Here is a 12,587-nt window from a genome sequence, read left to right as displayed (position 1 = left end):
CTCCTGTGCGCTTTTGCGGGAGGTGGGGGAATTGCCCTAGCTCTCCCGGCCGCTAAAGAGGAAGACAAGACAGCCAGCAGGATGGATCCTGCTTGCTGTCTTGGCTTCTTTGCTCAATGGGGCTGGGAGGGGGGAAACCCGGCCTTCCCCTGGCAGCCCCGAGAAGCTCTGGGAGAAGCGGACAGGCTGCATACAGCCTGTCCGCTGCTCTTTGGGGCTGGGGGGGGGGATAATATTTTTTTTCTTGATTTCTCCCTCTAAAAACTAGGTGCGCCTTATGGTCCGGTGCGCCTTGTGGAGCAAAAAATACGGTAGTTTCTTTATTAAGGAAGCAGAATAAAACGCAGAGATTACCGAGGGTTGCTCTTGTCTAGGTGAAGTGGTTGCTCATGCTGGCTTGCAACTCCCCCTTCGCTCCCCATCCCTCTTCGTCAGGCCCCTTCCTCTGTCTACAGCAGTGGCATAGCGTGGGTTGTCAGCACCCGGGGCAAGGCAAGTTATTTGCGCCCCCTAACCTGTGGATTTGCGCCCCCTAACCCTAACCCCCAGATGTTGTGCCCGGTGCGGCTAGCCCCCCCTGCACCCCCCACGCTATGCCACTGGTCTACAGCAAGCGCCAAGGGACCCTCTCTGTGTCTGCCTGACTCTCTGCTCTGTAACATGCAAAAGATGTCTTGTTCCGGAGGCCCATAACATAGTGAGCCCAATTCCCATTCTATCGTTCAGTCCATATAACTATAGAATTGTACAGTGGGAAGGGGTCCTAAGGGTCATCTAGTCCAACCCCCTGCAATGCAGAAATGTCAACTAAAGCATCCAGGACAGATGGCCATCCAACCTCCACTTAAAAACTTCCTATGAAAAGAGAGTCCATCACCTCCCAAGGGAGACTGTTCCACTGTCAAAAGCTCTTACTGTCAGCTTTTTCTGATGTTTAGTCAGAATCTCCTTTCTTGTAACTTTAAGCCATTGGATCGGGTCCTACTTTCCTGAGCAGGGAAAAACAAGCTCGCTGCCTCTTCCATGTGGCAGCCCTTGAAAGATTTGAAGATGGCTTTTGGCTTGGGTTCAAATCCTACCGTCACCCATGAGCAATTACTCCATCTTTGTGGGGGTTGCCTTGTGGTTGGCTGAGACAAAACAAAAACTCTGTGTCAACACTTTCCACAGGCTAAATAGACGGTTGAGAATTGGCAGTTTATGCTTCTGAACATTCATGACCAAGCATTATGGGAGCTCCCCCATGTGGAGTATATTGAGAAAGTGCAGACTTAATTTTAAACATATTCTGTTGCACCCTCTGGAGGCTGTAGCTAGATGGTTTTCATCCACCATGCTCAGGTTGTGTTTATTTGCTTTTAAAAACAGTCTATGCTTTAAACATCTAATCTGATTTGCATATGTTAATTTGCATTATTGAGTTTTCTTTTTGCAGTGTGAGGGAGGAGCAAGGGAACATTTTGAACTGATATACCTTATGCACAACATCTCTTGTCTTTGAAACAGTCTCTCAGAACTTCCCACGAATGCTAAATGGCTATTACTATCATTATTATCAATAGCGATGATTTCTTTCCATTATGAATTGCTTCCCGTGAGAAATCCTGAAGTGGTTCACAATATAATAAAAACATTTTTAAACAATTGCATACATAAACATGATGTTTAAGTGTGTCCGTACACACACACACACACACACACACACACACACACACACACGTCACACATGAATTATTTTCAAATACAACAGAGATACCAGTTGATGAGCTGGTAAATATGGGTCAGGACTGTACCACTTCCGATTACAGGTGGAGAAAAACCTATGATGGAAGACTCCTTGTTTCTGGGGAAAGGAGGAAAGGAATAGAGTGTCTTTCCCTGGCATGGCAGATGCCAAGACTGAGGATATACAGTGAGGGGGAAGGTATTTGATCCCCTGCAAAATTTGCCCGTTTGCCCTCTGACGAAGAAATGACCAGTCCATAATTTTAATGGTAGGTTTATTGCAGCTGTGAGAGACAGACTAACAACAGGAAGAAGAAGAAGAAGAAGAGTTTGGATTTGATATCCCGCCTTTCACTTCCTTTAAGGAGTCTCAAAGCAGCCAATAATCTCATTTTCCTTCCTCCCCCACAACAAACACTCTGTGAGGTGAGTGGGGCTGAAAGACTTCAGAGAAGTGTGACTGGCCCAAGGTCACCCAGCAGCTGCATGTGGAGGAGCGGGGAATCAAACCCGGTTCCCCAGATTACGAGACTACCGCTCTTAACCACTACACCACACTGGAAAACCCCCAGAAACACAGAAGACAAAAGTCAGAGATGGATGTGCATTATAAGGAGTGAAATAAGTATTTGCAAAAGATGACTTAGTACTTGGTGGCAAAACCCTTCTTGGCAATTACGGAGGTCAGACGTTTCTGGTAGGTGGCCACCAGGTCTGCACACATCTCAGGAGGTATTTTGTCCCACTCCTCTTTGCAGATCCTCTCCAAGTCAGTAAGATTTCGAGGCTGATGTGTAGGTACTCGAACCTTCAGAATAACCTTCGAACAGTTATTCTGTCTCTCACAGCTACAATAAACTTACCATTAAAATTATGGACTGGTCATTTCTTCGTCAGAGGGCAAACGGGCAAATTTAGCAGGGGATCAAATACTTTTCCCCCTCGCTGTAGAGCATGCTCTTTCACGTTCCTTTGGGGAAGACCCCTAGATCAGTGGAAGGGCACTTGTTCTTTAATGTAGAAGGCCGCAGGTTCAATTCCTAGCGTCTCAAAAGACTTGCCGCCTGGAACCCTGGTGAGCTACTGCCAGTCAGTGTAAAGGTAAAGGTAAAGGGACCCCTAACCATTAGGTCCAGTCATGGCCGACTCTGGGGTTGCGGCTCTCATCTCGCTTTACTGGCTGAGGGAGCCGGCGTACAGCTTCCGGGTCATGTGGCCAGCAGGACTAAGCCTCTTCCGGCGAACCAGAGCAGCGCACGGAAATGCCGTTTACCTTCCCGCCGGAGCGGTACCTATTTATCTACTTGCACTTTGACGTGCTTTTGAACTGCTAGGTTGGCAGGAGCAGGGACCGAGCAGCGGGAGCTCACCCCATCGCGGGGATTCGAACCGCCGACCTTCTGATCGGCAAGTCCTAGGGTCAGTGGTTTAACCCACAGCGCCACCCACCATCTATTCAAAGCACATCCCCACCTGCAAAAGTGTAGGCTTGCCATATGTCTGGACATACCTGGAATACTGCAGTCGGCAGCAGTGTTTGGGCAGAAATCGGTTGAATGTCCGGGAAAATCTGGACAAATGGTATCCTATGTCGGCAGTGCCTTTTCTGCCAATTTTCTATAAAAATAGCTTTAAAATGGGGTGGGTTTTTTGTGATTTTGCCCAAAAAAGCTCAACAACTTTGGGCAAAACCAAAAAAGGCTCAACAACTTTGCTAAAAAAAGGGTCCGGATTTTCACTGTTTGAAATACGGCAACCCTACAAAGTGTGGCAAAAAAAGGGCTTCCTTGCTTAGGCCTCTGGGTAAAGAAACTGCTTTTTGGCATTCAAAACAATTTTATCGGGATGAGTCATTGCGTTATCTAGCTGTACTCTGTTTCAAGGCCAGGAATGAGGCCTGCTAAATGGGAAATGGTTTCAGCTGTGTGGGAATGCATGTACGCCAAGGTTCCAGAAGTTTCCAGCCTCAAAGCCTTCTGATTGGCTCAGGAGACTCATCTTGGTTGCTATGCCCTTTGCAATACCTGGAGATCAAGCCTTTTGAGGTATGGATTATAGCCTGCATAAATGATCTTATGGACCGTATAGAGTTAGTTCAAGTTAGCGTTGTTATTTTAGTCTGAGAGGTGCATCCATGTAATGGCCGCAACCCAACCGAGCCTCAAACTTCCCCAGCAAGAGCTAGGACTTGCAACTATGTGCTCTGGTGGCCTTGGGGCACATCCTGTCTCCTTGGCTAGCCAGACCTCCTGGAACTGGCTGTGGAACATCGCTCTGGTCAACAGCGCTTCCACCTTCACCGGACTGGCCCTCTCTGGGATCGGAAGATAGGAATGGCCTGAGGGTGCCTTGACCCAAGGGTCCAGATGATCGCACCCAGTGATTTCATAACGGATCTCAAAAAGTATGGGGAGGCAGGATGGAAACATGGAGGACATCACAAGCTAAAGCTTGCTGGGTGGACCAGCCGTCTCCCAGCAGCACCTTCTGTCATGGCTCTGGACCAGCGACCCTCAGATGTAGAGACCTCTTGCATCAGGAAAGGGATACACTCCCCAGTCTTTCCAGTAAAGACCAACTGCTACCAGAGACTACATTTTGTCCCTGGAGGCATAAAGAAGCATCTCTGCTGCTGGACACAGGTGAGTGGACTATATACTCCTCGGAGTATACAGGAAACAACAACAACAACAACAAATTATTTATACCCTGCCCATCTGGCTGAGTTTCCCCAGCCACTCTGGGCGGCGACCAATCGAGTGTTAAAAACAATACAGCATTAAATATTAAAAACTTCCCTAAATAGGGCTGCCTTCAGATGTATTTTAAAAAATAAGATAGCTGCTTATTTGCTTGACATCTGCTGGGAGGGTGTTCCGCAGGGCGGGCGCCACTACCAAGAAGGCCCTCTGTCTGGTTCCCTGTAACCTCACTTCTCGCAATGAGGGAACCGCCAGAAGGCCCTCGCTGCTGGACCTCAGTGTCCGGGCTGAACGATGGGGGTGGAGATGCTCCTTCAGGTATACTGGGCCGAGGCCGTTTAGGGCTTTAAAGGTCAGCACCAAAACTTTGAATTGTGCCCAGAAACATACTGGGAGCCAATGCAGATCTCTCAGGACCAGTGTTATGTGGTCCCGGCGGCCGCTTCCAGCCACCAGTCTAGCTGCTGCATTCTGGATTAATTGCAGTTTCCGGGTCACCTTCAAAGGTAGAGCGCATTGCAGTAGTCCAAGAGGGAGATAACCAGAGCATGCACCACCTTGGCGAGGCAGTACATAGGTTGGTAGGGTCTTAGCCTGCATACCAGATGGAGCTGGTAGACAATCGCCCTGGACACAGAATTGACCTGCGCCTCCATGGACAGCTGTGAGTCCAAAATGACTCCCAGGCTGTGCACCTGGTCCTTCAAGGACACAGTTACCCCATTCAGGACCAGGGAGTCCTCCACCCCACCCCCTCCTGTTCCTCCCCCCCCCCAAACAGTACTTCTGTCTTGTCAGGATTCAACCTCAATCTGTTAGCCGCCATGCATCCTCCAACCGCCTCCAGACACTCACACAGGACCTTCACCGCCTTCACTGGTTGTGATTTAAAAGAGAGGTAGAGCTGGGTATCATCCGCATACTGATGAACACCCAGCCCAAACCTCTGATGATCTTTCCCAGTGGCTTCATATAGATATTAAAAAGCATGGGGGAGAGGACAGAACCCTGAGGCACCCCAAAAGTGAGAGCCCAGGGGTCTGAGCACTCATCTCCCAACACCACTTTCTGGACACGGCCCAGGAGAAAGGATAATATATTTATACCCCACCCATCTGCCTGGGTTTCCCAGCTTTGTAGCTTTAACCCTGCTGCCTAAATGAAGTCAATGGCTACAGGAAAAGACACCTGCCATTTAACTGGAAAAGTGATGCTCACAAATCTTACTTGGGGTGCAGGGAATCCCTTCCCAGCACAGAACACAGAGATCAGTCTGACTTGGAGAAATCATTTCCTTAATGACGGGCAATTCTCTCTCCTGCTTGGTCTCCCATCTCCCGGACTTTTTATTCATTTTGGCAACCCCATAGAGTTCAAGGTGTGATTGCCATCATAAAGTGCAGTGCACATGTTATAAAACGATGCCAATCCTCAGATTCCCCCCCCCCCCCGCATGCCACGCGCATTTCAGAAATCAAGTTTATGGCTTCATAGCTCTCTGGGGCAGTCATCAACACAGAGCAATTTCCCCTTAAAGTAAAGGATGTTGACCCTCAGAGTGACACTGCGGCAGAGAGGTTGTTGTCAATTCAACATATTGTGAACCAGGAGTGGTTTTATGGTAGATGATCTTCGGAGTTTCACAAACTGGCATTGAGGAGGGGAAAGCTCTCACTTCAGAGCCGGAGAATAAGCCTCATCTGCACTAGGCATTTAAAGCAGGATCGTACCACTTCTAAAGGGACAGAGCCTTTAAACCACAGAGCCTAGGACTTGCCGATCAGAAGGTCGGCAGTTCGAATCCCCGCGACGGGGTGAGCTCCCGTTGCTCGGTCCCTGCTCCTGCCAACCTAGCAGTTTGAAAGCACGTCAAAGTGCAAGTAGATAAATAGGTATTGTTCCGGCGGGAAGGTAAACGGCGTTTCCATGCTCTGCTCTGGTTTGCCAGAAGCGGCTTAGTCATGCTAGCCACATGACCCGGAAGCTGTACTCCGGCTCCCTCGGCCAATAAAGCGAGATGAGCGCTGCAACCCCAGAGTCGGCCACGACTGGACCTAATGGTCAGGGGTCCCTTTACCTTTACCTTTATCACTTCTAAACAGTCATGGATTCCACCTCCCCAAAAATATATATCTCTCTCTCTTTTTAATGAGTTTATTTACAGCACATACACACACACTTGTAAAACTAAACATGAAAATAATAATACACAATCGAAAGAAAAAACCAGAAACCAAAGAAATATAAACAAAGCATAACAATGTATGAAAACTTATACAAAACCAATAGCCAACAATTTATATACACCATATTTCAGTTCTTCTTTTCTTCCAATTGACTTCCTTCATCCTCAACAAGGTTCTCTTTTCGTTTTTGGTAAACTGTCTCCTCCTTAGTTCGTTATTACGCCTTTTTCTTACAACTTTTTTGTCCGGGTTTTCGCTTTTTGAAATATGGCAGCCCTACTTAACAGTCGACCCCTCTTCCCTGGGAACTCTGGGAATTGTAGTTCTGTGAGGGGGGAATTAGTATCTCCCAGCACCTCTTGAGCTGGAGGGACCATTGCCCAATTAGCTAATGATTTGTAAGGAGCATTTCAAGGCTGACAACAGAGCTGTGTTTCTTGAAATTCTCATGCCACTCAGGGGTGAGGAATGCGATTCTCTAATCAGAGCTTCACGGATTTCCTGCTTTTCAAAGGGCTGTGGCCAAATTAATATCCCTGAACAGCCTCAGACAGTTACACAATAGCAAACAAACTTCCTTTTGTGCGGCTGGTAGTTCCCCAACTCCTTTATTCTCCGGCCTTCCTCCAGCTTCCCAAAAAGAGGGCTCTTTTCTAATTGGATTTACATTTTTTCAACTTCAAAGTGCTCTTGTCAGTCCAAGATAGTTCATCAGGATTTTTTTATTAAGTTCAAGCACTGAGATCCCAATCTGAATGAGACACCAGGAGGAGGAGACAGAAAATGGAAAAATTATTGCATGTAATATGAACGAAACTGTTTTCTGCAGAAACCTTAAACAATGGAAATGATTCCTTCCCATTTGCCATACTCCTGATTTGCTTTATGATTTTTCTAAGCGCAGATGCTCAAAAAAATAATATCTGTTGGCAGAATTTTTAAATCAAATTGTTCATGTCTGATGTGGAAGCAGGAACACTGAGAACCAAATTCTTCCTTCTTCCTTCTTCCTTCTTCCTTCTCCCTCACTCCCTCCCTCCCTGTCTCTTGCAGCGCCATATGGCAAACAAATTTCCCCATTTGGATTACATCTCAATCTTTTCCAGTCGCTTTTGGATTGAGCTTTTAAAGAAAAAGAACAACGGTCACAGATGGCAAATGCCCCGCCCAGTGTGGGAGGAGCTTAGCTGTTCACAGCCCTCCTTTCCTACTTCGGAGATTCCAGCTGTACTTTTCTTTGGCTGCAGAGATATAAGAAGCAGAGGTCACCACCACGGAAGGGAGGCGGTGAATGGGAGGGCGCTCAAAGGAGAAGTGCAAATCGTTTTGGGAAAAGAAATCTGAGGTGAGTGGCATCTCTCCCCAAAGGAGCTGTCCTGAGTGCTGCCTTGGTTGTTAATGACCTTATTAAGATTCCCTGCAGAGTAACAGTTTGGGAAGTGTGAGGATTTCTCTTCCATTTGCCCCCAAACCGACCCCAGATCTCCATCTTCGGTGGATGGGAACAGAGTGCTAATGAAGCGACCTTTTGCAAATGGGCGAGCAGGAACAAATCCTTTGGCAAAGGGGAAAAACTCACCCTTGGCTTGGACAGATGCATTTTATTAAGAAGTCTCGAAAGCCACGCAGCGTTCCAAGTGATTTCTTTCTATATAACGGGCCGTGAGCACGCATCTAAAACCAATGGATGTGTAGGGCAATCCTCTCTTTTGGCCAGCGCCAACAGCAGGAGGGGATCAGTGGCAGCGAGGGTTTGCAAAACATCTGGCAAGGAGGCTTCCCGTCAGCTTGCAAATGGAGCAACAAGTAATCTGTGAAATGTTAACATCTGGAGGGAAGCTGTAGCCAGTTCCCAAAGTTGTCGCCGAAGCCAAAAGAACCGAGAGGCAGAATCACACTTTCTCAAACTAAATAACTCTTTATGTGGTTTGCAAAAGATTAATGGGATAGCTCATTTGGAAGAGTTGTTCTAGCTTGCAGCAGAATGATGAAGCGGGTTTAAAATTATATTTTGTTTTGCTGGTAGAGCATGAGACTCTTAATGTCAGGGTCAGGGGTTAAGAGCCCCACCTTGGGCAAAAAAAAATATTGCGTTGCAGGGGGTCCCTTCCAACTTTGCAATTATATGATTAGCAGTAATGTACGAAAATTCAACACCTTCTAGTACTTAAGTGATATTTACAATGCCAAAACGATAAAGGCATACGCAACTCAATATCTCAAAGCCAAAGAGTCCAAATATTCCTCAACAAGTCCAAGAGAACAACTCTTTGTGAAGAATCACATTTTCAGCAAAGCACACGTCTGTTGTTATAGATTTAAGCACAAGCAATCTATCAGTTTTAACAGCCTTTAACAGTATATGTATATATGTTTAAAAAATGGGTGATTTCTGTTGCAAATCTACTGTGAACAGTGTTAGGAAAGTTGTTGCATATGCTAGACAACTGGATGGCGCTGTGGGTTAAACCACAGAGCCTAGGACTTGCCGATCAGAAGGTCGGCAGTTCCGATCCCCGGGACGGGGTGAGCTCCCGTTGCTCGGTCCCTCCTCCTGCCAACCTAGCAGTTCGAAAGTGCAAGTAGATCAATAGGTACCACTCCGGCGGGAAGGTAAATGGCGTTTTCGTGCACTGCTCTGGTTCGCCAGAAGCGGCTCAGTCATGCTGGCCACATGACCCGGAAGCTGTATGCCGACTCCCTTGGCCAATAAAGCGAGATGAGCGCTGCAACCCCAGAGTCGGTCACGACTGGACCTAATGGTCAGGGGTCCCTTTACCTTTTACTAAAAGAGAGATGGGGAAAAGGCTTAAAGTTGGGTTTATTTTTAGACACCTGGGGTTCAATTTAAAGGTTGTCTTCTACAGGGATGGAGAAAGAATTCATTTTAATGAGAAAACACCCATTCCACACTCCTCAAACCAATATGCAAAGCGAAACACTTTCTTTGAAATTCGATGCAATTTTCCAACCAAAATGTGTATATCAAAGGAAAGTATATTAGTGAAAAATAACATACATAATGCATCAGATATGAAGAAATTACTGGTAAAAAGTATATATTCAAAGAGGAGTAGTAAAAAATGTGTTTATTAGGAGAAATTCACACTAAAATGCTGATGAATTTTCACTATTGGGTTGTTTTTATTTTTATTATTTATTTTGTTGTTGTTTTACATATTGATTTTATTCTGTGAACCACCCTGAGACCCACAGGTATAGGGTGGTATATAAATTCAATTAATGATGATGATGATGAATATAATTGTAAATTGCTGCTGAAATGTGAATTTGCTCAAACTCCAGCTTTGCACAGGATTCAGTGGTTGGTGCAAAGGCTCCTGGGATTGCACTTGCAAAGGCTCATGGGAGTCCTGTTTTTGTGCCCTCTCTTCTGGGCTACTTTAGGGCCGGTTTTGCCATTTTAAAAGTCGCTTCCGGGGCCGGTTCAACACGTGCTTCTGCTATTAAAGAAAAGAGCCACATAATCTAAGAGAACTGGATTCCTCCACTCCCGTTTGCTTGGGGATCAGATCGCACTTTTGCATATTCTATTTCTGTAATTCCTCCTGCCCTGAAATATCCAGTTACTTTCCCCATCCACCCCTTTGCTTCTGTTTGATACAGGATCCCTTCCAGTAAAGGAACCAGGACGGAATCTGCTGGGTTCGTAAAAGTTCTGTGCATTCTTACCACTTCTTTCGCTGTTGGAGATCTAATGTGAAACTGATTCCCACCTTTGCCTGGTCTAAATGAACTGGGTTGGAGGAGAGTTCCCATCCTGCTCCAGTTTCAGGTAGCAAGTGGTCAGGGATGATGGTAACTGTAGTCCAACACCATCTTGGACATTAATAGTGAAGGAGGCCATCTTGGAAGGGAGGAGGGGGTGTAGCCTGCAAGAGAGAATTTTCTATAGGGAGCTGTAAAACGCATGCTAGCCAGTAGTTTAGTTTGTAGTAAAGGTAAAGGTACCCCTGACCATTAGGTCCAGTCACGGACGACTCTGGGGTTGCGGCACTCATCTCGCTTTACTGGCCAAGGGAGCCGGCGTACAGCTTCTGGGTCATGTGGCCAGCATGACTAAGCCGCTTCTGGCAAACCAGAGCAGCGCACAGAAATGCTGTTTACCTTCCCGTCGGAGTGGTACCTATTTATCTACTTGCACTTTGACGTGCTTTTGAACTGCTAGGTGGGCAGGAGCTGGGACCAAACAACGGGAGCTCACCCTGTTGGGATTCAAACCGCTGACCTTCTGATTGGCAAGCCCTAGGCTCTGTGGTTTAGACCACAGCGCCACCCGCATCCCTGTAGGGAGAGTAGGAGAGTTAAACTAATGCCGATATATTTCGCATCTGCCAACCAATGCACCCCTTTGGTTTCAGATGGCACATGGGCAAACGAGTCCCGAAATCCCCAGGACACAAATTTCCACCACCCTCTAGCAGATAAGGGGCTCATTTGTCATCATTAATGTATTTAGCGTTAACTCTGGAAGTGGATCCTCGATTCTGACCAAACTAAGCCTACTTTTGCAATTGTAAAGGTAAAGGTAAAGGACCCCTGATAGTTAAGTCCAGTCGTGAACGACTCTGGGGTTGCGGCGCTCATCTCGCTTTACAGGCCAAGGGAGCTGGCGTACAGCTTCCGGGTCATGTGGCCAGCATGACTAAGCCGCTTTTGGCAAAACCAGCGCAGCTCACAGAAACGCCATTTACTTTCCCGCTGCCGGAGCGGTACCTATTTATCTACTTGTACCTTTTGGGGTGCTTTCGAACTGCTAGGTTGGCAGGAGCTGGGACCGAGCAACGGGAGCTCACCCTGTCATAGGGATTCGAACCGCTGACCTTCCGATCGGCAAGCCCAAGAGGCTCAGGGGTTTATACCACAGCCCCACTCGCGTCCATTTTGTGATTGTACGTTGTATTAAACTGTTCCTAATGTTGCTGATAATCGTAACATTCCTTAGGAACTTATGGTGAAGGCCAGATGAAAAATATCTGGAGGATGATATTGTTAGAATTCCTGCTCCATGATTGCAGTCATGGGATTGTTGTCTATCACAAGACAGTATCTGTTTTGACTCCACAGAGTGGGAAGTGACAGAGACAGGATGTTTGTGTTAGTGTGTTCCATGAAGTGGGACTATTGTCCTTTGTTCTTTTTCTCTTTGCTGTCTGATGCTAGAGAGAGAGGGAGCCATGTTGCAGTGCTCCGTGTGTGTTTATGTGTAAATAAAGTAGATTAGCCAAAATGCTGAGTTGCTGAGGTCTGTTACGCAACTGTGAAGACTCTGCGGATCCCTCAGTGTGCCGATGTTGGTTGGCATCGGTCGCTGTGATGTTTGGTCTGAAGAAAGCTTTTGAAGCTCCTGAATGATCGACAAGGAGGGAGAGAACATGCCAGTCGGGCATGTGTCTCTGCCAGGGTCCAACTCGAGTGTAGGCTGAACTCCTGACAGATATCTGGAGGACCACAAATTCATCGGTCCTGTGTTAAATGTAATAATAACTGAGGACAGGTTGAAGGCCTTTAGAGGACAGAGATGAAATGGGGAGCTCCCAGTGTGGGGAGCCAATGTGGTGTAGTGGTTAAGAGCGGTGGACTCGTAATCTGGTGAACCGGGTTCGCTTCCCCGCTCCTCCACATGCAGCTGCTGGGTGACCTTGGGCTAGTCACACTTCTTTGTAGTCTCTCAGCCCCACTCACCTCACAGAGTGTCTGTTGTGGGGGAGGAAGGGAAAGGAGAATGTTAGTCGCTTTGAGACTCCTGAAGGGGAGTGAAAGGTGGGATATCAAATCCAAACTCTTCTTCTTCTATTCCTCACACAGAGCTACAATTCCTAGAGTGGCTTAACAACCAATCCCTCTTCCCAGGGAACTCTAGGAATCAAAAGGAATAGGGGGTCTCCTAACAACTCTTATACAAAGACAAATGAAGGCTTCGAGACATTAAATGCTGTCAGTTCAAACTAAC

General features: G+C 46.9%; 1 protein-coding gene across 3 annotated transcripts in view; it reads left to right on the top strand.

Annotated features, from left to right (window-relative positions):
• Nucleotides 1-7,775: 7,775 nt before the first annotated feature.
• The window catches only part of GDPD4 (glycerophosphodiester phosphodiesterase domain containing 4), a gene marked incomplete at its 3' end in the record, with an annotated part of 38,221 nt that continues 33,409 nt past the window's right edge, over nucleotides 7,776-12,587 (top strand). For 2 of the 3 annotated variants that reach the window (XM_082219341.1, XM_082219338.1), the window contains exon 1: nucleotides 7,776-7,958. In XM_082219341.1, coding sequence (XP_082075467.1) covers nucleotides 7,905-7,958 — 54 coding nt within the window. In that variant the 5' untranslated portion in view covers nucleotides 7,776-7,904. The remainder of the gene's footprint in view (nucleotides 7,959-12,587) is intronic. The other variant, XM_082219339.1, reaches the window with a different exon arrangement.

Source organism: Podarcis vaucheri, assembly GCF_965113315.1.
Source record: "Podarcis vaucheri genome assembly, chromosome: 4".
Taxonomy (NCBI): Eukaryota; Metazoa; Chordata; class Lepidosauria; order Squamata; family Lacertidae; genus Podarcis; species Podarcis vaucheri.
The sequence above is the reverse complement of the archived record's forward strand: the minus strand, read 5'-3'. Positions and strand labels throughout refer to the sequence as shown.